The sequence below is a fragment of the Corvus moneduloides genome, chromosome 23 (assembly GCF_009650955.1).
Source record: "Corvus moneduloides isolate bCorMon1 chromosome 23, bCorMon1.pri, whole genome shotgun sequence".
NCBI classification, from domain to species: domain Eukaryota; kingdom Metazoa; phylum Chordata; class Aves; order Passeriformes; family Corvidae; genus Corvus; species Corvus moneduloides.
In genome coordinates, this window is record NC_045498.1 from 6,884,585 (window position 1) to 6,910,175 (window position 25,591).

The 25,591-nt window shown below is 59.4% G+C and overlaps 2 protein-coding genes and 1 long non-coding RNA gene across 3 annotated transcripts in view; 1 reads left to right on the forward strand and 2 right to left on the reverse strand.

Annotated features, from left to right (window-relative positions):
• LOC116454945 lies at window positions 1-24,020 on the forward strand. Its single transcript, XR_004244248.1, has 3 exons — window positions 1-33; window positions 6,999-7,005; window positions 23,936-24,020. It is a non-coding gene; the product is annotated as an uncharacterized LOC116454945 (long non-coding RNA).
• TENT5B (terminal nucleotidyltransferase 5B) lies at window positions 9,146-17,011 on the reverse strand. Its single transcript, XM_032132138.1, has 3 exons — window positions 16,580-17,011; window positions 11,580-12,631; window positions 9,146-11,261 (listed from the first exon to the last, which is right to left on the reverse strand). Exons 1-2 carry the CDS (start codon window positions 16,760-16,762, stop codon window positions 11,612-11,614), a joined length of 1,203 nt encoding a protein of 400 aa, XP_031988029.1. The 5' UTR covers window positions 16,763-17,011; the 3' UTR covers window positions 9,146-11,261; window positions 11,580-11,611.
• SLC9A1 (solute carrier family 9 member A1) overlaps window positions 23,063-25,591 on the reverse strand; it is a 27,662-nt gene continuing 25,133 nt past the window's right edge. The window contains exons 11-12 of the mRNA XM_032132137.1: window positions 25,397-25,469; window positions 23,063-24,741 (exon numbers count right to left, since the gene is read on the reverse strand). Of these exons, the coding sequence (XP_031988028.1) occupies window positions 24,413-24,741; window positions 25,397-25,469 (402 nt within the window). The 3' untranslated portion in view covers window positions 23,063-24,412. The remainder of the gene's footprint in view (window positions 24,742-25,396; window positions 25,470-25,591) is intronic.

Genomic DNA, 25,591 nt, shown 5'->3' on the forward strand with positions numbered 1-25,591 from the left:
AGGCAAAGCCAGCAGCCTGCCCCCGAGGTCCCCGTGTCCCCAGGGACCTGCCGTGTCCTTGGGCTATCGCTCCAAGTGGAAAACGGCGGCTGCTCCGATAACCCCGCTCCGAGGGGGGAAGCAGCTGCCTGGAGGAAAAGCTGCGGCCAAATCCCACACACCAGCACCCTCCTCCTGCTCCCATCCCTTCTCCGGCTGGGAAGCCCTGACCCCAGTGTTCCCGACTCCCATCCTGGCCAGCACCCCCTGCCCACACCCGGCTGGGGTGGGAGGACACACGGAGCCTTGTGGGAGCCAGGAGTGGATCCTCCTCCAGCCTTTTTTTTTGGGGAAGGTCCTCTCCCCTCCACTTCGTCCCCCAGGGAGATGCTGGCATTGCATCCTCAGCCCCTCCTCTGGAAAACCCCACAGAACAGCCCCCCTGGCGCGTGCACAGTCCTGAAGCCCCCAAAAATCCTTGTGAGCACCAAAATCCAGCAGCTTCGATCCGGCTGCCAGAGGAGAAGGCAGAAAGGCCGGGGCAGCACAGCCCCAGCTGGGGCTCCGCGCTACAATGCCCAACCCGGGAACAAAGGGAGGACAGGATGGAGGCCGGGAACGTCCTTTCCCAGCCCCAGGGACATTAAACAAACCCCAAAAGTCCATTCTCCCTTTGTCAGCCCCGCAGGTCACCCGAGGTTTGATCTACAGCCCGGTGCAGCAGATGGAAAAATTCCCGGTGAGGGTTTTGGATCAGGTCCTGGTGTTTCTTTTTGCTGCCGGGACGCTCCGTGCCGTGGTGTGAGCCCCAAGGAGCTCTGCTCATCCTTCCAAAGCCCTCCAAAGGGGATCACAGGGATGAATTTTCCCCACTCCCTTCCTCCTGAAAGATGTTAAATCCTTCCTATGACTGGGAGTCAAAGCTGAGCCACAGACGTGCTCGCCAGCTTGGAAACATCCTAAATTTAAGCCTCAGCTGCACCGTGAGCTCCCAGAATCTCAACCCTCTGAGCTCCCATCACCTGCTCTGCTTTCAGCCCAGGATTTTAACCCAAATCTCCACTTTCTGCCAGAATTTCAGCCAAGATGAAGCTGTATTTCCACTCAAGAAGAGCTGCTGAGGGCTTTGCAGCAAAAGAAGACAAGGACAAGTGGGAGAAAGGGGAACAGCTTTAAGCTGAGTAGGTTTAGATCGGATTTTAGGAAGAAATTTCTCCCTGTGAGGGTGGAGAGGCCCTGGCAGAGGTTATCCATGGCAGAGGGTGGGATGAGGAGGTCTTTAAGGTCCCGTCCAACTCAACCCATTCCATGATTCTGTGAAAACAGCCCAGCCTGGGACGCACAGGGATCCATCCGGAGGGAAAACAGCCACGTCATTCTCCTCCTACCACCCTGGCTTTTCAAAGCAGGCAGCAAAATGCCCCCGAGGTCAGTTTAAAAGGTCAAAGCCTCACTTGGCTTTGCACAACCGCAGGGTTGGGGCCAGCCTGAGTAAAGCCCCTCCCAAGTGCAGCAGAGCACGACATTCACACTCACTGTGGCTCGTGTGCTTCAGGAACCCACCAATTCACCCGGCATTTCAACCCAAAGCCATTTCCATGTCGCTCTGTCCCCTCCTGGGCTCCGATAACCCCAAAGCCATGAACACAAACAACCCCAAAGGGCTGCTCTGCACACAGAGCCTGCCTGGGAGAAAGCACAGGACGCAGAGGTTGATGTAATCCTGAAATACCTGAGGAACAGGGCACGGCAAGGGGGATTTATCACCTGCTCCAGCTGGGGCTGTCCGAGCCGCGGAGTCACTGGGAGAAGTTCCAACAGTCCCTCTGAGAGCAAATATCCTGTTCCTGCTTCGGCTTTTGGGCTGGTTTGGGGCAGTTTGGTGGTGCAGCGGGTGCTGCACTGCTGGGCTGGGGCTCAGAGGGGTGAAAAGGGGAATTTCTGGGCTCATCTCACCCCACGGTGCAGCAGGGTCACGGCACTGGGCACACGAACCACGGATGGTGTGAGGCAGGACCCGACCTCTCCGTGAGCCACAGCGGGACGTGCCAGCACAGCAGGGACACGGGCTGTGACAGCAGGGACCCACCTGGGCACGTGTGGGCACTGCTGAGCCCTGGCACAGCAGGAAAAGGGGGAAGGCTGGACTAGAGCCCCGCGCCGGGGCCGGGGAGCTGGAGCACAGCACCAGGCACAGGGACATCCGTGTCCTTATCTCGGCTGTCCTTATCACGCTGGCAACACGTGTAGAGCGCTGTGCAGGGGATGAGCACACACTGACCACACACTGACCACACACTGACCACACACTGACCGCACACTGACCACACACGGCTCCGGTGACTCCGGCTGGAGAAGAGGGGCCGGGCAGATGGGCATCACAAAGCAGCCAGTGCCTCCTGCCCCCTTCTCCGGCCCATATCCTGGAACTTAAAGGTCTCCCCTGGGTGTGACACAGGGCATGGGGTCTCCTGGAGCTGCCCTGTCGGGTTCCCCCACGCCCTGCTCCAGGCTGTCCTGCTGCAGGGTGGCCCTGTCCTGCTGCAGGTGGCCCTGTCCTGCTGCAGGGTGGCCCTGTCCTGCTGCAGGTGGCCCTGTCCTGCTGCAGGGTGGCCCTGTCCTGCTGCAGGTGGCCCTGTCCTGCTGCAGGGTGGCTCTGTCCTGCTGCAGGTGGCCCTGTCCTGCCTGGCTGTGACACCAGGCTGGCGGCAGCCTCGTCCCCCGGCCCCTCTGGTGTGGTGAGAAGGCAATTCCCACTGGGATGATGCAAGCTCCAGGTGCAGGAGGATGAGGAGCAGGAGCGCTCTGTGGATCCGGGGGTGCTGGTGGTGCCAGCCCCGAGGCTGTGCTGAGCTCTGCTGTGCTCCATGTCCCTTCCCAATGCCCAAAACCTTGTGCTGGCATTTAGGCTCTGCCATGTGGCCCCTGCTGACACCCCTTTACACTAGAAAACCTCCCCGAAGCTCCAGTGGGACCCTGAACCACGTCCTGGGGCAGATGAGGGTTCTCCCACCTCCCTCTCCATCCATGCAGGAGCCAACTCCCCTGAGCCTGATGTTTTTCCTGCCCTGGCCGTGCTGCAGCACCTCCTCTCAACCCATTAATCCGCTGGGATGCACTGGAGCAGAGGGATCCTGTGCTGTCTGAGCTCCTTGGTTATCTCAGCATCCTCCTCTTCCTCAGGGCGGTGATGGAGCCAGCACAGGGACGGGGACAGGCTCAGCAGTGACCACGCTGCGCTCCAGGGCTGCAGGGAGCACGGGCAGCTCCACCAAGGAGAGAACCTGGGGCACAAAATGGAGCTTCACCCACAGCAGGCAAACACAGGCAGCTCCTCCCTGAGAGCAGAGGGGGAAAAAACATCCCAACACTTTTGATCCCACAGCTCTTGGTGGCCTGAGCCGGAGGCTGGGAGAAGCCCCATGGTCACCCCAGAGCTTTTGGGTCCCCAGCCCCACTCAGGGCTGGTGGTGCCTTTGGAGAGGCCCAGGGCATGGGGGAGCAGTGGGGATCCCTACTCTGAGAAGGAAGGAGGGAAGGGAAGGGAAGGGAAGGGAAGGGAAGGGAAGGGAAGGGAAGGGAAGGGAAGGGAAGGGAAGGGAAGGGAAGGGAAGGGAAGGGAAGGGAAGGGAAGGGAAGGGAAGGGAAGGGAAGGGAAGGGAAGGGAAGGGAAGGGAAGGGAAGGGAAGGGAAGGGAAGGGAAGGGAAGGGAAGGGAAGGGAAGGGAAGGGAAGGGAAGGGAAGGGAAGGAGGCAGCAGCCACTGATGGGGCTTAATGAGAGCGGGGATCTCCTCAATTACGGGATAATGCCAGTAATCCTGGCTTTCAGGGGTTTAGGCTGTGGCATGAGCCTTCCTCCCCCCCACGTGAGGGTGAGTGAGGAGCTGCTGAACGGGGGAGCAGAGCAGTTCCCTGCCTGCCCACAGGCACGAGCCCTGGCACCCAAACCCCGGCACAGCCTCCCCTAAAAGCCACCAGCTGCCCTGGGGACAGGCAACAGCCCAGCCCCTGGATCCCGGCCACCAGCATCTGCCATCGCCTGGCCTGGAGGCAGGAGCTGCCTCTTCCCAGCTGCCAGGGGGGTTCGCATTTACCTGGGGCTTTGGGGAGCTGCTGGAGCTGCCAGGGGACCCTCACAGGGAAGAATTTATCCCTAATATCCAACCTAACCCTGCCCTCAGTCAGTTTGAAGCCACTCCCCCTTGTCCTGGCACTTCATGCCCTTGTCCCCAGTCCCTCTGCAGCTCTCCTGGAGCCCCTTTAGGCCCTGGAAGGGGCTCTGAGCTCTCCCTGGAGCCTTCTCCTCTCCAGGTAAACACCCCCAGCTCTCCAGCCTGGCTCCAGAGCAGAGGGGCTCCAGCCCTCAGAGCATCTCCACAGCCTCCTCTGGGCTCTCTCCAGCAGCTCCAGGTCCTTGTGCTGTTGCTCCCCAGGGCTCTGCAAGTGGGGCTCACCTGAGTGGGGCAGAACCCCCCCTCCCCTGCTGCCCAGGCTGTGGGATGAGCCCAGGACAGGGTTGGATTTCTGGGCTGCAAATGCACATTTCCAGGCCTCGCTGAGCTTCTCATCCACCAGCAGCCCCGAGTCCTCCTCCCCAGGGCTGCTCTCCCTCCATTCCCCACCCAGCCTGTGTTTGTGCCAGCCCCTGGTCTCTCCTGGCTCCCTGCACACCCGGGACGGCCTCAGGGCGGATGAGTTGAGGTCAGATGTACCTCGGCCCGCCTGGATAAAACAAATCATCAGCTAAATAACCAGGGGGCAATTATTGCCATCAGCAACGCCGACCATCTCCAGTTCCCTGGGCATTAGTGGGGGTGGAGGGCCGTGGCCCCTCCCGGGGTGAGCTCAGCGGTGACGTGGGGCGGTGGTGAGGATGCTCTTACTCACGGCACCCTGTGCCCTCTGTCACCGGCACGAGCCGGAACAGCAGCACCCGGCCCCAGATGAGCAGGTTGGCTTCAAAGGCTCCCTTCTTCTCTGGAAAGGCACATTCCCAAAGCCCAGGGCTGCCTGTGCTGGGAGCAGCCCCGGAGCTGCGGAAGAGGCGACACGTGCTCCGCCGTCCCGCACCGTCGCCGTGAGGAAGGGCCGTGTCCGTCCTGCCTTCCCACCATCCCCAGTCTGGGGTTTTGTAGTCTCTGACCTCAGCTGAAACACCCCCGGGCAGACGAGCATCTTTTGAGGGACTGATTCCTCCTGGGCCCTGCTAGAAAACCCCTCTGCGAAGGGCGATCACGCCCTGGGTGCTTGGCCTGGCCATCGGAACGTGCCCGGCACCATCCAGGGCTGTGGGGAAGGAGGAGCAGAGGAAGGGACTGGCTAAACTCGTTACACTGGTGACATTTGGGAAGGGTGGTTGGTGAGTGGCACGTTAACCATTATGTCCAGTCTTTCAGGAATGCATCCAGGATCCATCAGGGGAGCAGTCGCTGGGTGAGTCACACCCCGGGCACGAGGATTTAGCCGGGATTTCAGCCCAAGCCACCTGTAATTGCACATTAGTAGAGGGATGCTTGCAGTAATCAGCTGTTCCAGCCACGCCGGCTACGGGGGGAAGGGAGGAGGGCTGGAGGGGTGTCCATACCTCCAGCTCCTCCTTGGATTACAAGGCAAAAATATAGGCCACACAAACAGCCCAGGGAGCGCGGCGCCGTGGCTTCTCCTTTGAAGGCAGGGTGACACCGCTCCTGCTGAGCCCGGGCTTTGATAGGGGCAAGATAAGGAGGGTAAACACACCGTGGTGGTGGAGAGGGCAAGGATCAACCACCCCAAGCAGCCGGCCCCGCCAGGGCTGCGTCCCCATCCCGTCCCCATCCGTCAGCACGGGGAACCTCCCGGCCAGCAGGGAGAGGTGGGAACGGCTGCGAGAATCCTGAGATGCTGGGAGTGAAAATGCGAGTTCTCACCTGCACCGAGAGAGATAACACATCTCACACCGCCCTGCGCCTCCCCGGGCGCCGCTCCAGCCTCCCGCCTGTCTCCAGAGCCACCGTCACACCCACCAGCCCTCGTCCCGCCTGGGAATGTCACTATTTCCCCTTGGCATCGCTGGTGGGACGTGCAGGGGCTGGGGTGCAGGAGTGCAAGGACGCCCCGTCCTTGGCCGATCTCACGGCTCCGTTGTGCAACACCTCGGGCTGCGGTGACAAGGCCATGGATTCCTTTTCCTCCTTTCCTCAGGAAACGCCTCTGCGATGGCTGTCAATCATTCCCCTGAATACCTCGGGATGCCAGCAGAGGATTTCAATCAAATTTGTCAGAGCCATCGTGTTTCTACAAGCTGGAATGTGTGTCCGGGCTCGGGGATCCACCCGGGCTTGGGAGCAGCAAACCAACAGCAACTTCCACCCCAGTGGCAGCTCGGCCACGTGTGGTTCATTCCTCCAAAGAAAAGGAGCAGGGAAGAGCAGGCATCCGGCACGCTGGGATTTTGGGGGAAGCTGGAATGCTGCGGAGCAGGCAAGAGGCTCTGCACGAGCTGATCTCTTCTTGCGATGGCTCAGGAGGGAAGGGAATGCCTGAGCTGCTCATTCCAGGTTGGATCCAAGAAGTCAGAGGTGAGAGAAGGCTGTTGTCAGGGAAATCACAGAGCTGTTAGCCAAAAAAGCTGTGGCAACCTGTATTTGGAGCTGAACAGTGCAAATAGTCCAGGTACAGAGGAAAAAAAGGCTTTTTAAAAGTTCCTCCGCCTGCGCACACAAAAGGTTCTACACCCAGAGGGTGGCTGGGCACTGGAACAGGATCCCCAGGGAAGTGGTCGTGGCACCGAGTCTGCCAGAGGTCAGGAAGAGTCTGGACAACTCTCAGAAGCACGCTTGGGGTTGTCCTTGATGATCTGCATGGTTCCCTTCCAAGCCAGGGTATTCCACGGCTCCAGCAGGAGCACAAACCCTGTTTGGAACAGAAAAGCCTGCACCAGATCCGGCAGCAGGACCAGGAGATAACATCAGGGGTCAATGACAGAGTCCCCACACATTTCTCACCCTCGGCCTTCCCCTGCAAGGCTCGGACCGGGCAGGGGGGTTGTGCCATCCCTGGGCAGCTCAGCCCCGTCCCGGGAGCACAGAACCCTCCGGGAACGGGCACATCAATGGAGCGTTTGTCCCGTGCTTGGCAGCGGGTGCTGGAGCACAAGGACCCGTGTGCTGGAGCCCCGAGCACGGCTATAAATGGCAAGAGGAGCCACACAGACAGGCTGTTCTCCCCTGCTGCAGCAGCTCCAATAGCAGCCTTCACACCCGCGCTGCCCCAGCGGCTCCCGGGGACGAGAAGGAGGAGGAGGAGGAGAAGGGCAGCGAGGGAGAAACACTGGCACGCCGCAAGGAAAAAGCTAAATAGAGAGATTAAAATAAAATTTAAATGCTATGCTGGGTCTAGCAGCCGCCTGCACAGAGCTGGTGCCACCCTCGGCACCGGGCCAGCAGATTAAGGACAGCTGGAAGCAGGAGGGTTGGAGCAAGATGCTTCTTGCATGCTGGAGTCAAGACAAATTCCTGCCGTTTCAGTGAGTTTGGAGCACGGCCAGGTGTCCTTCCAGGAGGAAAAGCTGCAGCTGTAAAAGCCGCATCGGCAGCCCCAGGAGTGATCCTGCTGCTGCAAGGCTGAGTATTTTTGGATGCATCTCCAGGCACGGAGCACCCAGCAGCCCCATGCGCTGCACCGCACCACCAGCTCCTCCACCACCACCAGTTCCCGAGCTGGGCACTGCCCAGACCACTGGGCTAAGTATAGGGGCTGTATTTATAGACAGCTGCTGTAAAGGGACAGCCACCCCACACACGCCTGCCCTCGGAGCCACGCTGCGCAGCCAAGGCTGGGGGGAAGCACTGCAGCAGCACTGGAGTCTAAATTTCACCCACCAGATCCTCAGGCACATCCTGACTTCTCCATCACCCCCTCTGCTCAAAGAGGAAAATAATGACAGACTACAGGCTGTGAGAAAATATATAGGGGTTTTTTTTATTTGACGATTAACAAAAGAGGGATCGGAATCTCGGCTGTAAACATTGATAGCTCCTTTCTGATCACAACGAGTACTTTCCACCAACATCCTTTTGTATGGTCTGATCCGCTCCAACAATGCCGAGCCGACTCTGTCAGGGCTTTTGCTGCTCTGCTCAGGGTCACAAATCCGGAGGCAGCTTATTCACCACAGCATCAACACCAGCACCAGCCACCCACACAGAAGACAGCTGAGGGACTAGGATACTTCAGAGCTGCTTCCATACGTGAGACACACTTGGGAAAGGCAGGAGACCACGCTGGGTTTGTGCCAGAAAGAGGGAAACATCTCTAAACCCAGCAGGTGTGGAGAGAAATGAGCTCTGCAAAGGCAGAGCCTGCTTAAGCAGGGACAGGGACTCTGACAGTGCCAGCCCAGCAAGAACATCCCAGCCCTGTTGTCAGAGGGAAGCTTTGGCCCGTGACTGTAAAAATTTGGAGATGCCGAGCCAGCAAGTTTGTCCCAAAGAGGGACTGGCACCTCGTCAGCTCCATTGTTGCAGTGGAACCAGAACTGCCTGGAGCTTGACAGGGGGAAGTGAAACTTCATCTTAGGCTGGAGGGCAGCCAGGGCTGGAGGAGCTGCGCCCGGCTGCCAGCCGTCCCACGGGAATCTGGCCCAAACACAGCTTTTCCTGGGAGATAAACCCTCCGCAGCCTCTCAGCCTCCCCTGCTCTGAGAGGAACCACTCCACAGGTGGGGCAGCTACACACAGGAACCAAGTCCCAGCTACTCCAGTCACCTCTCGCTGCTCACACCAGCAGGGAGAGTCTCCCAGTGCCACCCCCACCGCAGGGACCTCAGACCACCACGGGCACCAGGCTGCCACCTCGGGCCACCCTCCCCCGCCCAGCACCACGAGGAGCACCAGCAAAAGGGAAAACGCTCAACAGCAAAGAACAGCGTTTAGAACAGAAACCTCTCTCGGCTGCAGGAGTGACCTGACAACAGCTACAACACTCCCAGGGATTTAGAGCTGCTCCGGACTGAGGGATGGAGCAGCCTGATGTACAGGGAGCACCTGGGCAGATCCAGAACCAGGATCTCAGCTCGCCCCTTTCGAGGTGCCCAGTTGGTTCTGAGCCTGGTTTTTGGGGGGAACAGGGTCAGGTCATCTCCTCATCACACTACCCAGATGGACAAGCAAATAAAAATAATCCAACGAATTTGAATACACTGTATTTATTCGTAACAGATTCTAAAGAATCTAGTGAGTCTATGTCAAGCCCATCGCATGACAAGTGATACAGGTGTAGGAAAAAAAAAAAAAGACATTTAAAACAAACAGAACAATGAAAAAAAAAAAAAGAAATCAGTGCCATTCAAGCTGCTGGAATCTTCCAATTGCCCCTTCACAGGAGGCAGCACAGTATCACTGCAAGGTCTAGAAAAATTCAGGTTCAACCCATTCACAAGAGTCCCACCACACACACTCCATCAATCAAAAGTGCAATCGCAATGGTAAGTCGCCCTGTCGAGCTGTTGGCTGTAGGGGATCTTTCTGGACATCTCAAAGGGAAGGAGGGAATCTCAGTTTAGTGTGTTGTTGGGTAGGAGCAGCCTGTAAAAAACAACCTACGTGGCATCTATGTTCAGTTTAAAATGCAAGAAAAAAAATCTCATCTTCCTTGAAGCCACAAAAGTGGCACACTTAAGCTCCCAAAAGCAGCCCTTAAACCAGTTTTACCTTGCACTGGCAAATCTCAAGCTCCCACCACAGGGATGAGGCTCCGGGGAGTTACGGGACTCGGCCATGAAGGCAAAGCTGCTCTGCAGGGAGGCAGCTGAAACCTGCAATAGCTACACGGTGGTTGGTGCCACTCCTCCAGCTCCGAGTGGGGAGGGAGCAGAGCTGGACCAAGCTCAGCTGGGCTCATCCATGTCAGGTGCAAGAGCCACCCCCACCCTTACTCCCCATCGCCCCTACCCCAAGAAAGGTACCAATCTGGCTATGCACATTCCAAGGATCTAGTCTTTATTTCAATCTGCCCAGCTGTTACAGTTTTGTCACAAAAACAAAAAAAAAAAAAAAACCAAAAAACCACAAGTTAGTAAAGATACTCGAGTACGTCAGCCTCGGAGGAAGCACCAGGAAGCCGTGGTGTTCCCAGAGCAGCATCCCTAGGGAATGCCTGCTGCCTGCCCACCTCTCCCTCCCTGCACAGGGAAATCCGAGATGTCTGGCGGGCACAGCGATCCAGGCACCTCCGTGAAAAACTTTTGTGCTCCGGACACCCAACGACTTCAAAGCCACGTTGGACTGAGAGAGACAAACCCTCACAACACCAGAGGGTCTGTTTAGAAGACATTTTTTTCCTAAGGCCAACTAACTTCACCCCCCCACCCCAGGCTCCATTTCTAGCTAGAGAATGAATTTCAAATGCTATCAGTGGCTCACACAGGGAATCACAGAGCTGCTTGGGAATTTGGCTGCTTTGGAGATAAGACCTGCCCAAGGGAGGGTTTCCAGCATGGAAGAGGTCTGTCCACCTCCTTGGAGGACACAGCAACAGCTGGAAATGACTGACCAGTGACCTGGCTGGTTTGTGCTTCAAAGGACAAGCCTCACCTTCCCCAACAGCCCAGCTGGCCTCTGGCTCTGTGCATTAAAACCACACTGCATGCCAAAAAAAAAAAAAAAAAAAAAAAAAAAAAAAAAAAAAAATTGGAAGAGCAGCATTTCAAATTCCCCTAGAAAATACAGGATCAGGTATGGCAGCCTGGGGCAGGCTCCTGGTCAAATCATCTGCCTCATCATTTAGGAACTCAACTATATTTTGGCACTGCAGACTTGGGAGCTTGAAGAAATTCGTGTGTAGGACCCTGCTGCCTTTTCTCCAGCAAGCTCTGCACAGCATTTTCCTCCATGCACTCCCCCCTCCCTGGTGTTCCCAGTTTCAGGCATTTCCACGTAGCCATTCCAATCCCCCCTGCATTGTGCAGCCCCACTTTGGCAGCTCTCTGCTCCAGCTGGTCCTTCACAGGCAGCAAGTCATGCCCAAACCCCTCAGCGACACAGAACCTGCTCTGGCCTCAGCCAGGATAAGAAATGATCTTGCGACCCTCCCCACCCACGACAGAAACATTTTCCTCTTCAGACATTCCCCACTCAAGCTCTGGGCCATCAGCCCCCGCAAAAAATAATAAAGGTTTACAGTACAGTTGTGTTTATATTGTTACAGGCACTTAAACAGGATTCTTTGGTCCTTCAAAGGAATTAGCCACTCTGGCTTCTCTCGGCAGAAACCACAAGTTTGCACACCCATAACACCTCCTGCACTTAAAAAAAAAAAAAAAAACAAACCACAATTCAGATCCATTTCAGGGCAGTGCAGCTCTACCTTAGCGTAATTCTACAGTCTCCCCTCACACACCCCCCCACCCCATTGCCTCCAGAATTCCATGAGGAGTCATTTCCATAACACTGCACTTCCCATCACAGTGTACAGCAGACAGGTCTCGTTCCAACAACCCCAGGAACGAGACACTCGAGCAAGAGTCCAGGGAAGTTTCCTTTTGTTGCAGTTCTAGGAAGGTTGGTAGGTTTTAGTTTTCCCCCCCTCCCCTCCCTCCCAACCCCCCAAGGCAGGGAAATACCTTGGAGGACAGACCCTGGAGTTTGTCCTGGCTCAGTTACAGGGAAGCCACGTGGGGTAAGACTGATTGCAAGGCAGGAAGGGCTGCACGTGGGTCACGTAGTAGTTGAAGTTAATTTCACTGACATAAGGGGCTGGCTGGTAGTAGCAGGTAACGTTTGTGACCGTGGGGATGATGTTCTGCTCAGCCAGGACCCTCACGGCCAGCATGGCAATGAGGTTCAGGGTCTGCCTCCTCTCATGTCCCATGAGGCAGACTGTGCTCTCATTGACCACCCTGTGCAGGGTCATCAAATAGTCATATCTGTTGCTCTCCATGCCCACAAAGTGGCTCTGGAGGTAACACTCCAGCTTCCTCAGCTGCTCGCCAATGTCAGAGAAGTCTATGAAAAACCTGGAGCACATGTACCTCTGCAGTGCCTTCATATCCACTTCCGACTTGGGCTTGAAGCCCCTCACCAGGAGGTTGCAGTACTTGAGGAGCCCCCCGCCCCGGATCTCCTCGGGGTTCCTGGTGGCGATGACCCTGTTGCGCAGGTGGTCCATGGCCTCCTCGAAGTCCCCGTACATGCTCTCCCCGGTGACCGTGGGGTGGAAGTTCTCGGCCATGGGGTTCTCCGAGCACTCCCCGAAGAGCAGGAGCGAGTCCAGGATGATCTGGAAGGAGTCCACGCTGAACTCGAACTGGCGCCGCAGAGAGTCCACGAATTTGAGCTCCACGTTCTTGCCGCTGTTGTTGGAGAGCGAGATGAGGCTCCAGCGGTCGGTCTCGTTGCACACCTTCACCAGCTTCTGCACGTAGGCCTCCTTCAGGGTCATGGGGGTGATCTTGTCCTTGTTGACACCTTCGGGGAGGAAGTCGAGCAGGCAATCCATGACCACATCTTTAACCAGCTGGAAAACGTCTTCGGTCTTCAGATCCACACCGAAAATGAGGTCCAGGTCCTTGTACCCCAAGCCACTGTCCTGGTGTAGGATGTGACTGGCTGCTGAGCCGTTCAACCTGACGTTGTGGACTGTGATTCCTTTCTTCTCCAGGCGGCTACGGACAACCTGAGACAGAGACAGAGTCAGTGAGAGGCAAGGAGGGATTCTTGGAGCAGCCTGGGGACAGCAGGATTCACTCCCAGCACTTATGTGGGTCACTCCAGTGCAAGATAGTAAAATAAAAAGCTAATCCATTGGAAATAGGTCACTTTGGAAAGCATCCTGACTCCTGCCAGCAGCTGGGGGTGGCTCTCCTTTACTTATTCCCTGGCATTAGAGAGATCTGACTGCACATGATCAGCGGTGCTGCTTCCAGTGCAGTGTCTGCTCTCCCTGCCTTCCCCACACTGACCTGGAGAGCTTTCCTGACCCCATTTTTTTGGGGTGGTCTCTGCCCTCTTCATTCCCTCCCAGTTCCAGTGACCAAGCCAAGACCAGCCGACCCCAAACTGACCCCAAATAGGAGGTGGCAGCCCAGTCTGCAGCAGTCCCCATGGCTTTAATCAGGGTGGCTCACTCATTTTAGCCATCCCCTTCGGCCTGTCAAGATTCATTAAAGGCAAATCAAGATGCCAGAGCAGCTCAAAAGCCCCAGCCAGGCGTATGCAAGTTCATGTCCCAACTAGTAAGTGTATCCTAACAATTTCCAGTGTGTCAGAGCTTCGTGCTGAGCTTGGCGTGCTATCAAGCACAAGAGGCAGCTTTCATCTTACGGGTGTTACTCCGGTGATTTTAATGCTGCCTGCTCAGTGCTGGCACACCCAGCAGCCCCTCCAAAGCTTTGTTCATTTACAGGGAAGCTGAATCACCTGCCTGATTACTTAACAAGCAGGAGGCTAAAATAACCCCCAAGACCATAAAATAAACTATCTGGACACCAGCTTATAATTTGAGTTTAACTCAGCTCAAAGATCCCAGGAAGATTGGGTTTGCACCTTCCAGCAGAAGCTCTTCCCACCTCTCATTCTGCTTACATGCTCCCCTCCAGCCATTTCCCATTCTCCTGGGAGTCCCAAGGCTGTGGCTTGAAAGAGCCAAAGCTTGGGACACAAATGGACAAACTGGATCACTAAGAGCCAGTCTGGCTGGGCCCTTAGTGAGCCCTGCGAGCCTGCCCTAGTTTGAGAGGCCCCATGAACTCTGTATTTTGGCTGTCCAAAATGTGAATTTTAATTCAAAGCTGTGTCAGAAGGGCCAAACCCTCTTGGCCAACGTGGGCCTGAGCCGTTCTGAGGCAGATCAGAAGCCCTGCAGTCCTGGTCTCAGCAGCTGTAAAACTGCCCCTCCATGGGTTTTGTTTGGAAGGAAGAACACACAAAAGGTCAGGGACTGCAGCAAGAAACCCTTGTCACATCCCAGACCCTCAGTGACCCAGCCAAGGGCCACCAGCAAGTTCTGCTGCCTTTGCAAAAGCATCTCAGAACAAACCCACCGATGTTCGCACACCTGGGGGGCTGTTCAGGCTCACGAGGCAGCTTCCCTGGTGGTGCTTCCCATCTCTCCCTGACATGAGCCATCCCTGCTCCGGCTGGGAACGCAGCCGGGCTCGTCGCCAAGCCCGTGGTGACCGTCACATGTCAGGCAACAGTTAACCAGGGAACCATCCACCACTGCAAGCCCCAAGTCCCCACCAGCACAGCCAGTCCAGCCAGTGAGAGAAGTTGTTTTCCAAGGCAGAGAGTTTGAAAAAATTAATCTGCTCCTAGAAGACACACAGGGTTATTCCCCCAAACTGAACAAACATCACGCAGGCGACCCAGGGGAGCTCCTGGTCTCATTTGTTGCCAGCTGGAGTCACTCACCCGGGGCACAGCTCCAGCACTGCTCGTGGAGTTAAAGAGTTTTGTGCTCTCAGGCTTAGAGAGACAAGATATAGGTCACAAAGTGTTAGATGCAGAGCTGGGCCCAGTGCTTGGAGAAGATCTCATTCCAGATTAATTTTCTAACCCCAAAGAACATCTGCTTAACCCCTTTCTAGGCATGGCTCAGGACCTGCAGCACTCCAGACCCATAAGCTCCAAGCTTACTTGAGTTCCCCAGGTCTGTCTGTGTGAGACGTATTCAGAAAACAGGGGAAAAACCCAATTGCTTGAGTCAGCTTTGTCCCAAATCATCCCAGAAATCTCGAACCTGCAGAGCAGCAGGGAGCAGAGCACTTTGCCATTCCCTGGGAGCTCCCACCCACCAACCTCCACCTGGAGCTCGTCCCCCCTGGCCGCAGGCAGTGGGTTCAGGGCTGCATTTTTCCCCAGAGGGTTGGATATTTCCAGGGTTAGGCAGCTGCTGACCTGCTTCCCAAAACAGCAGCTCACCTTCCGTGTGGTTGGGATAATTGACTCTGACAGCCAGGCAGGAGCAAATCCTGCTGCGTCCTGACCTGCCGCTTCCCACCTCCCACAACAACAACAACAGGATAAATAACTGCCTTTTGGGTTACTTGTTCCAGCTTAGTCAGCCCTAAACACAGGGTCTGCCCTCACAGCCGGGCACAATTACAGCCCTCGGTTACCCCGTGTTTGAAGCTGCTGCTGGCAGCATCCTTTTGAGCAACCCCGACACCGGATCACCGCAGCTTCGTGGAACCAGAGAGGGATAACTGCTGGAATATTTGATGCTGCTCAGTGCTGTGGTGCTGCCACAGCCAAGGGCAGCGTCCTGCCTGCAGCTCTCGTCTGTCATTCAGCTCAAAGCTCGAGCAGCCAGAACCCAGCGCTTCTGCCCCCGACAGATGCGGCAGGAACTCGAGGAACTCCAAACCAGCCTTTCAAATGTCACCTTTCCATCTCTCAAACTTAACTTTAACTATTTCTCAAGCAGCTGAGGCCCCAAAATCCCGGTTATTGTGAAAGCCAGTTGGGTTTTAGCGCCGTGAATAGGCTTTTTAATTAGAAGCCAACATGCCCGATTTTACATTTGATGAGTCATTACTGAGGAATGAAGTCGCCTCCCAAATATGAATATGCATCAGCTCATTCGAGCTACATTGTTAGTTTAATATTAAACACAGTTATTACTTGATGGCTAAACTAACAGGAGCTCGTGAAGAAGCCAAAGTCTCGGGCAGGCTCTGGAGGACTCAGTCAGTGGTGCCCAGAAATCAAAGGACATGGACATTTGATCCGGCCTTTGAATTAATAACTCTGCCTCTTCCAACACGAGCCCAACATGTCCACCAGCACGAAGCCATTTCGTACTCCAAAAAAAGCCACTTTAGCCCTGGCCACACACATTTCACTGCTTTTTAGGGCAACAAATTAACTCAAAAAGAGGCGGAACAACGTAAGAGGGGAGGAAGCTAAGCAGGATCTATGGCACAAGCTGCAGCAGCTCCAGGGATGGGGCATGCATTTTAAAGGCATGTGAGCTTTTCAGGAGGGGCCCTCAAGCTTTAGACATTCCTGCTGTGGCTGTTGGCAGGGGCCAGCCCCACCAAGACCCCTAGGACTGGGAAGTGGGGCCAGCTGAGCACACAGCATCCCCAGAACGGTGGGGGCCAGTCCCCCCAAAACTTTTAACTCCCCCTGGAGCAACCCTGTCCAGGCTGGACAGGACTGGGAGCAACCTGCTCTAGTGGAAGGCGCCCCTGCCCATAGCAGGGTGCTGGGACGAGATGCTTTCCCCGAATTCCAAGCCTGCCAGAAGTCAAGCAGCATTTGGACAACGCTTTGAGACACACAGGGGGATTTCTGGGGGTGTCCTGTGCAGAGCCACGGCTGGACTCCTTGTGGGTCCACTCCAGCTGAGGGAACTCAAGGATCTTTAAGGTCCCTTCCAACCCGAACCATTCGAAGGCTCTGCGCTCCCCGCGGCGGACCCGCACCGGCCGCTCTGCCCCGGGCCCGGCGGGGGGAGGCCGAGGGTGCCCGGCCGGGCTGGCTCGGGGCCCGACGGGCCGCTTATCGCCGCCTCAGCACTTTTATTTTCTCCCTGACCCCCGCTGGAGCGGGGCAGAGTCGAACGGGGCGACGGAGCACGGCCCGCGGCCCCCCGCAGCCCCCCAGCCCCGGCGCTCACCTGGACGATGGTGCGGGGCCGCACCGACAGCGTGGGGAAGTTGCCGCGGCCGTGGATGGGCACGGCCTCCCCCAGGATCTGGTCCAGGCGCTGCACCTGCTCCCACGTCAGGACGCTGAAGCGGCTCCCGCGCTGCTCCGCGCCGCCCGGAGCGGCCCCCGCCGCCGCCGCCGCCACCAGCATCGCCCCCGCCGAACGCCGCCGGAAAAGGAGCCGCGCACCCGGAAACTGCCCGGAAACCAGCCGGAAGTGCCGGGTGGGGAGGGGAAGCGGGAGGAAAATTTAAAAATAGGGGGAAAAGCAAAAAAAAAAAAAAACCCAACCCCCAAGTGGCGCCGGCGAGGGGCGGCTGCGCGGGGCGCGGCGGGAGCGCGGTCGGTGCCCGCAGGGACTCGCACAAAACCGGCCCCGGCCGCCCCCCGCCCACCACCGGCTCCGCCGAGCGCTGCGCCCGCCCGCCCCCCGCCGCGCCTTATATAGGCCCGCGCCGCGCCCCATTGGCCCGCCCGCCCGCCAATCCCGGCCCGAGTGCCGGCTCAGGGGGAGGAGCGCGGCTGGAGCGCGGGCCAATCGGAGCGGCGATGGGAAGGGGCGGGGCGAGGGGCGGGGCGGGCCCGGGGCAGCCCCGCCCCCGCGGCGCGCGGGAATCCCGGCCGGGACACGCGGGGCGCGCGGGAAAGGGACAGCCCGGGGGCGCCCGGGGACACCCTTGGTGCCCCTTGAGACCCCGCCGATGTCCCACTGAGGTCCTTCGGGGTCCCGCTGTTCACACTGATGCCACACTGGTGCCCTTTGATGTGCTGCCGGTTCCCTTTGGTGCCCCATTGATGCCCTTTGATACGCCGTTGGTACCCTTCGATATCCCATTGATATCCCATCGATGCCCACTGATGCCCCACGATCTGATGCCCACTGATGCCCTACAATCTGATTCCCCATTGATACCCAACAGCCTCGTACTCCACTGACTCTCCATGGACTGAGGCCCCATTGATACCCATGATCTGATGCCCCATTTATACCCTGGTGCCCCACAGATGTTCTGTGGTCTGATGCCCTCTGATGCCCACCGATGCCCATCGATGCCCATCGATGCCCTGCAGGCTGGTGTACCGTTGATTCTCCATGGAATGATGCCCCATGGTCTGACACCCCACAGATACTCCGTGGCCTGTCACTCCACAGCTCAGGGTCCCCATCCTGACACCCCCAGCTCCCCCAGGCCCCTGGCCCTGGTCAGAAGTGTCCCAGGGCCCCCCTGTGCCAGCTCTGGCACCCAGCAGACACAGGGTCACACCCTGGGGTGATGGAGCTGCGGGAGTTCAGACCCAGCCCCTAAATCCCTGCGCGTGGCCCAGCTCTCAGCCGAGCCACCACCTCCTCCTGGAGCCAGACATGTCCCCGGCCTCTGGCCGCCCATTTCCTTCCATCCCAACAATTCCCACCCCTTTGCAGAGCTCATTTCTCCGCAGCATTTCACCCTGCAGACATTTCCAGCAGGCCCTTCTCCGCCGAGCCGGTGCCTGGTGCCCCGCGGTCCCGGGGATGGACAGACGCAAGTCCAGCATCTGCGGTGGCCACTCCCATGTTCCCGGTTCCTGCTTGGAGCCTGGATCCATCCTTAGGAGCCACAAGCCCTGCTGGGAGATGAGCCAGTGCTGATTTATTTTCACACCCTCACAGGGTTTTATTGCAAGAACTCCCCTGGAAACTCCTGAACATCCACCCTGGGACTTTTCACCTCAGGGAAGGCTCTGCAGAGCTCTTCCAAGATGCAAAGTCTGTCTCCCAAGCCAAGACCTCTGCCATATCCCAAGGATTTGCTGCTGGGAGCTGGAGGTGGCTGCAGAAAGAGGAACGGGGGGAAGTGGGGTGTTCAGGAGCATCCGCAGCCGGGGTTGGAGGGGAGAGAAGGGAAGTGGTGTCCCGAGCCCAGATTCCCTCTGAAATCCTCCCCATTCCCTGATGCACTGGCAGCCCGAGTGGTTCCCAGGGGGCTGGAGTCCCCTCCGCCGGGGTCCCCATGTGGGGATGCCCCTCGTGCCGTGGTGCTCCACTCCCTGACTACACCAGGCTTCTCCATCGGGATTAAAAGCTGCTCCTGGTTACTCGCGTGAGGCTCTGACCTGGGGCACAGGGCAGTGATGTGGAAAGTGATTTTCCAAGGAACTTGATTATAAAATCAGGCAGCTGCCTCTCATTGCAAAACCCTTTTGATGCTGCTGGCAAAAAATACTGGATCAGGAAGGGTTTCCCAAGGGGCTGAGAGCCTAAAGGGCTTCAGGGATCAGGACCAATCCCGCTGGGGGGATTCAGCAGGAGGAAGGGCTGCTCAGGGCCTGGGGGACTCCCAGCCACGACAGCCCTGGGTGGTGGGTCAGGAATCAGACATGGAGATGGGATGGACAAGGCGCTGCGGATCCTTCTGGGATGAGCTGGGATGGACTCTGGTGCCGCCCGGGCCGAGGGGGGCAGAGGTGCTGCTGGCTCCGGAGGAAACATCGGCCCACTGGAAAGAGCTGACGCGCTCCGGCCGGACTGGGAGAGCCGCTCGTTAACGTCCATCACCGAGCGATTATCCCAAAGAGCCGCGGGCGGCGAACCCGGCTCTGGGAATGGCAGCCGGGCCGTTTCCTTCCAGCTCAGCGAGGGCCAGCCCGGGCTTTATTCGTTTGTTTTGTTGGCAGTTAAGGAATAATCATCGTCTTGAGGTGAAACGCGGGCGGATCCTGCCTCCCGGGGGTGGCACGAGGGTGGCAGAGCCCTTTTGGAGATGTGCGGGAGGGACAGGGGCTGGGCAAGGGTGCGGCGCCTCGGGATGCCGTGACCCCGCTTGCCCCGCGGATCTGGGGCTGGCAGCATCCCGGGGCTGCCCGGCGGACACGGCTTCGTCCCACTGGGAAATCAGCCGGGGTGCAGCCGGAGCGTGCCCCGGCGTGTGCGTGGGGAGGAGCGGGGGCCCCGCACTGCCGGGGGCAGGGGAAGGCCCGGGGGCAGCCGGGGGGGCGGACGGGGGGCAGAGGCGGAACCTCCCCGCCCGAGCTGAGCCCCCCCTGGCCGTGGCGGGCTGGTCAGTGAGGAACTGGGGGAAAAGGGCTGGAAGAGCTGCGGGAGTGGGTCAATGGGTGAAAGTCTCTTCAGCCTGGAGGTGAAGAGACCTCGGGCACTCCGTGACTCGCGTGGGACCGGCTCCGTCCCACTCGGCACTGAGCAGGGCGTGTGCCAACTCCTTGAGCAAGCAGGAGGGACCAAGCCCTTCTCCCGGAGCCACCAACGTCACCCAGCGTCGCCTCGGGGGAGCAGCACGGCGGTGTCGGGGTGGGGGCTCCCCGGCAGCGCCCTGGCACCGCCACCGCGCTCACGTCAGCCGTGTCCCGGCTGTCCCCGTCCCCGTGCCCGCAGCTGTCACCGAGCGTGCACTGCCTGTTCCGTGCCCGCCCCGGCCAGGCTGTGCACGGCTGCCCCTCGCACACGCAGAGCTGTCCCCAGGCGGACACAAACTGTCCCCAGGCAGATTCCAGCCGTCCCCAGGCATTTCCCTGCCGTCCCCATGCGCAAAAGCCGCCGTCGCCAGGGAAACACCCGCTGTCCCCTGCACACCTGCTGCTGTCCCCACACACTCGTCACCGTCCCCACGCCCACGCTGCCATCCCCACGCACATGCCCGTGTCCACGTGCCCGCTGTGGGTTTAGCAGGTGGAGTCCTTCTCCATGGCCGTGTCCAAATCCTCCCTCGGCAAACAGTTCCTGGACACCTCCCAGTCGCTTGAGTTCACTGTCCAGCCCCGGTCAGTCCCACACAGACCATCCCGAAGGTGCCACCACTTCTCGCTGTCCCCAGACCCTCCCCACTGGTGAGCCGTATCCCTGGGGCTGTGCCACCGGCTGCTGTGCTGGCTGCAGTTGTCCCAAGAGGTGTTTTCCCCATGTTGGCCACAGCAAGGCTGGATTTGGCACAGGGACATTGTGAGCACCCATTGCACGGCATGAGGGGTGTCACTCTCTGCTGTCACTCTCTGATCTCAGCCTGGGGTCCCTGTGTCACCACCCTGGGCCCCCAGACTTGGCCACATCCCATCCTGGAAGGGATGATGAGTGATGCCGCTGGAGAGGGGCCACCTGGGAGGCCCTGAGATGAAAGGGAGCGCAGGGTGTCATTAGTGCAGGTGACACAGAGCTGGGGAATGGCACCTGTCACCTCCCCCGGCTGCTGCAAAATGCTGCCTGGGGAGTGGGGGGGACACGGCACCGCCAGGCTGCGGGGACAAGGACACAGCACCGACGTGGGCTGTCTTGAATCTCCCCTGGGGTGTCACTGGCTGGGGACATCCCTTTCCCCTGGCATCATGACCTGTGTGTCCCCAGGCTCGGTGGCTTCCCGGGGACACCACGTGCTGTTTTTCTTGGCATGACTTGTGCCTTTACAGCTGTGGCAGGGGATGACCCATCTCAGTGCTGCAAATTTGGGCCTGGCAGGGAGTGCAGACACTCCCTTTGCTTTGGGCTCTTGGGCCTCGGGTGACACCTCAGTGCAGCTGCAGGTGGTGGCAGCTCCAGGACACCCTGTCCCATCGCTGGGCCAGCCTCTCCTCTTGGGAAAACCGGGAGCTCTGCTGAGCTGAGGCTGCTGAGCCCGGAGTCGGTGACTCGAGGAGGGATTTCATGGCTTTTTGAGGGCTTTTGGTCCTTGCTGGGGCCATGGGGACGTTCACTCCCCTCCTGCCCCACCACACAGAGGGAAACTGAGGCAGGGGAAAGCCCATCTCCCGGCTGGGGCAGCAGCTCTTTAATGCCCATGAATGGGGGCTGTGGAAGGGGCATAAACACCACGGCACATGCGTGCAAGGACAAGGTCATCCTGCTCAGAGTCCCTGTCCTTGGTGCCACCACCACGGTCCAAACATGCTTTGGGAGGGAGAGGGGGATGTGGGGCACGGGGGGCTCACACACAGGGAAAAGACATCACTGCCAGGACCGGAGGGTCGGGGGGGACACGCTGGGGCCCATCCACCTCCCAGCCTCAGCACTGCGTCTGCTTTCGCAGTGGCTCAGCGGTGACAGCCCAGCCCTGGAGGGATCATCAGTCCTCCCTCATTAAAAAAGTTACTCACTCTTTAAGACAGAAACAAGAATATCCTGGAAATGCCTCGGTTTGGGGAGTTCTCGCTCGAAAGGTATGACTGAAATCAGGCTGCAGGTGACGCTCCCCAACACGTGGGCAGCTGAGTTACCCGGGCACTGCCCGGGGCTGCCGCGCTCCCGCTGCCCCTCCGTGTCCGGGATGGGCAGTGTCCGGCACCTCTCGTGCTCCCACCCCTGCAACTGGAGTGGCAAAGCGCTGCTCTCCCCCGGTGAGGATGGAGCCGTGGCCTGGCTTTACCTGTTCTTGCCAAACCCTCTTGTTTTGGTGTCCCCCTGGCCTGGGGACAAACCAGCCCAGACCCCGCGTGGGATGCAAGGGTGGCACCCACCGAACCGGCACCGCCATGGCCCCCACGGCATCGCCTGCCCCACATCCCCGGCCACCTCATCCTGCCCAGGGACCCCTCGGGTCACCCCTGCCGTGGGGTGACCCAGCCGAGTCCCGCCGCAGGCCAGGGGGACCCCGGGGTTCAGGTATTTCGGGCAGGTGAGCAAGGCGAGCGCTGACGCGCTGCGGGATGCCCGGGGGCTGAGTCACGGCTCCCGGCTCAGGGCTGTAATTTGCAGCCACGAAACACATTCCCACTGCAATTCCTCAAAGCGGGGGACTCCGGCCGCCCCGGGACACCCCCGGCCCTGGAGCGGGGAGTGGAAGGAGGTGCCAGTGCAGCTGCGGCTGGAAGGTGGATCCCGGGGGGTTTTGGGGTTGTGGTGCCGCTCCTCAGCCGGGCACTGCCTTGAGCCTCTCCCCTCTCCGCAGTCCCGGGATGCTGCTGGGAACTGGCTCCTCTACGAGGCCTCAGCCCCAGCCGCGGCTCCTGGGGAAATCCAGGAAGAAAATCACGGGGCTCAGACGTCCCCAAGACCCCTCCCCTGGGGATGGAACCTTCGTCCCCCCCTAAGCCCTGCTGCAGTGCCAGGACAAGGCAGGTGCTGCCCCTTTCTCCCTGGGGACAACGCACCGGGCTCGGGATGGGCAGAGCTGTGCTGGGACACCCGGCGGCATCCCGGGGCTGCGCCGGGGGGATCCATCCCCTGGAAAAGGATCCATCTCCCGCGGGACCCTCCCAACGCACCCTCAGCCGGTGCCGCCCCAGGGAGGGATTTGGGAGCCCGGGCTCTGCTGAGCCCTGTCTTTGCCAAAGCTCGAACAGCTTAAAATGTCCCCCTGGGATGGGGCTCCAGGTGTCCCCCAGCCGCGGCAGGAGGCTGAGAGGCAAACTCTCCATCACAGCGATGGGGACGAAGTCTCACGGTTACCTCGTTCCTCTGGGACAGCCGGGACTGTGTGGCAGCGGTAGGAGTCCGAACAGCTGGAAAAACCCCCACTAAAAATTAACATTAATTTATTAGAATATTTATGATAAAAACCAAGAATCTCTTTACATGTGGGTTTGGTTTTTTTTTTTTCTTCCTTTTTATACAAGAGAATTTCCATTGCTTTTTTCCTCCTGGAAACAGAGCAGGGCAGCAGGCAGGCGCAGGCAGCGACGTGGGCGCTCGCCCCGGTGATGGAGCCCCGCGGACGCCGGACCCGGGGGTCTCAGCGGGATGTGGAGCGGGGGGGATATGGGACAGGTGCCCACCAAGGCAGCGGGGCAGAGCGTGGCAAGGCACGGCACAGGGAGGGGACAGCGGCCGGGGGTCCCCGGGGAGGGGGCGGTGAGCCCCCCGTGGCACCCACAGCGAAGGTGGCACATGGCGGGAGCTGGGGGGCACGCGGGGGACGAGGCGACAGATACAGGACACCCCTGAGCCCGGGGAGGGCTGCGAGCCACCGAAACACCCAGTGAGCCCTCCCGAGCCTTGGGGAAAGATGGGTCCTTCCAGGACCCCTGGCACCCCCAGTCGTCCTGTTCCTGCCAACCTTCGGGATCCATCGTGTCCCCACGCTGGGGGAGCTGGCCCTGGGCTCTCCCCCAGCTCTTCTCGGTCGCAGGGAGACAAAAAATCCCCCCTGGCACACCCCGGGCCCCGTCTTTGGTTAAGGAGCAGCCGCTGCCGCGCTGGCACAGGGCGAGGGGCTGAAGCTGGCAGAGGGTCCCCATGGGGACAGGTGACAGCAGTTCCAGGAGGGATGGAGATGCTGCTCAAAGCGACGGGTCCCAGCTGCCCCCCTGCATGGCTCTAGAATATTTGAAAAGACCTGGCATGAAATGTGAGGCCAGGAGGGAGGATCCCAGGCACAGCCGGTCCCACGGGGAAGTTGCCAAGGCAAGGGGGCAGCGTGGGTGTGCCAGCCCCGGTGACAGCTCCTGCCGTCCCACCTCTCCGCTCCGGAGCGAGGCCAGGGGGCAGCTAAAGCACAAGTGGGGACAGGGGAAGCTGTGCCATGGGGGAGCGACTGTGGACACCCCTGGTCGGAGCCGGCCGCAGGTCCTGAGTGGGTGGGCACCTCTGGGAGAGCCCCGTGGGGGCTGTGAGGCACCTGCAAATCCCAATCCCGGGCGGAAAATTGTCCGTCACCTCCAGGCCACACTGCCCGAGGAGCCCGGGGCATCCCAGGGCTCCTTCCCTGCTCATTGGGGCCAGCCCAGGGCTCGCTGGGCAGAGCTGTCCTGGCAATCCCAGTCCATCCAGGACGGTCTCCCCTTCCCGAACCCGGTGTGTAGTGACAGGAAACCAAAAAGGAGAGCAAAGAAAGAACAAATGAAGAGAGAGAGAAACGATTTGGAGGCTTTGTGCCAGCAGCTACTGCCCCTTGGGGATGAAGGGCTCCCCCTCCTCGGGCTCCGGCCGCGGGCCGGGGTCGCTCAGGCACCGCAGCATCCGCTGGTTGCTGGGGCTGTCGCTGGGCCCCGGGGTGAAGACGTCGTCAGTCCCGGGGGAGGAAGGCTCCTCCTTCACCCGCATCACCAGCCCCTCCTCATCCTCCTCGGGCGAGGGTGGGAGGCCACTGCAGCCTCCCTGAGGCTCCTCGCTCATCAGGTCCACGGACTCGGGGGACTGCGGCGAGGCCGGGTCGATGGTGATGATGGGCAAGTTCTCCGAGTCCTCCTTGGGTTCGTAGGCCAGCGGGTCTGGGGGGCAGAGAGGGGTCAGGCAGGGAAGGGGGGATCTCAGGGACCCCCCGGTGATGCACCCCAGACGTTTGTTTGGGGCTGGGGTGCCTGGGCCGTGTCGCTGATTTCCAATTCTGCTGTGTAATTCCTTTTCCCGATTTCCACATCCCAGCCGGAGCTGCCGACAGCCCGGCTCCATCGGGAAGGGCGAAGCTGCCCTCTGCTGATGAACCGCCGGCTCCGCAGCCCCGCCACACCCCGCCACCCGACACCCGGTCCCCGGAGCAGGAGGGGACACAGGACAGGAGGAACCGAGGATTGCAAAGCAAGTGTGTGATGGAGAAACTGGGAATCCAGCGGCAACAGGGCTGGGGCCGAGCGCTCCTGATCCTCTCTCTTGAGGAGGGCTGGGACGGGCACGGACTGAGACGTGGCTGCGTGGATGGAGCGAGCTGGGCTCCAGACAGAGCCCAACCTGATTTCCCGGTGGGAATTGTGCTGGGAAGCGAGGTGGGTGCTTCTGCTCCGAACAGCAACCCTTTGTGGCTCAGCTGGATGGGTGTGGGATGGGCATGGTCGGGGCTGGAGAGCCACAGGGAGCTGAGGAGGTGCAGGACAGCCCAACCTCCAGGTGCTCCAGGCGCCACTCCTCCTGCAGCTCCCTCCCACCTACCTGAGCCGATGCGAGCCCGGGACATGGTGGGCGAGTCCAGCTTGTGCGCCGGCACCGTCAGGTAGTTGTTCATCTGGAACGGGAGCAGGGCATCGTCACCGGCACGGCCAGGGCAGGAGGGGAAGGGAGGCAGGGAACTGGCCACAGAGATGGGTAGGGAACCGGCCACAGGGATGGGCAAGGAGCAGCAGTGGG

Bases quoted from the DNA above. Each gene is read 5' to 3' on its own strand.
- TENT5B (XM_032132138.1), bottom strand. From the start codon at position 16,762: ATGCTGGTGGCGGCGGCGGCGGCGGGGGCCGCTCCGGGCGGCGCGGAG. The intron at 12,632-16,579 runs GTGAGCGCCGGG...TCTCTGTCTCAG, and splicing joins GGCCCCGCACCATCGTCCAG to GTTGTCCGTAGCCGCCTGGA.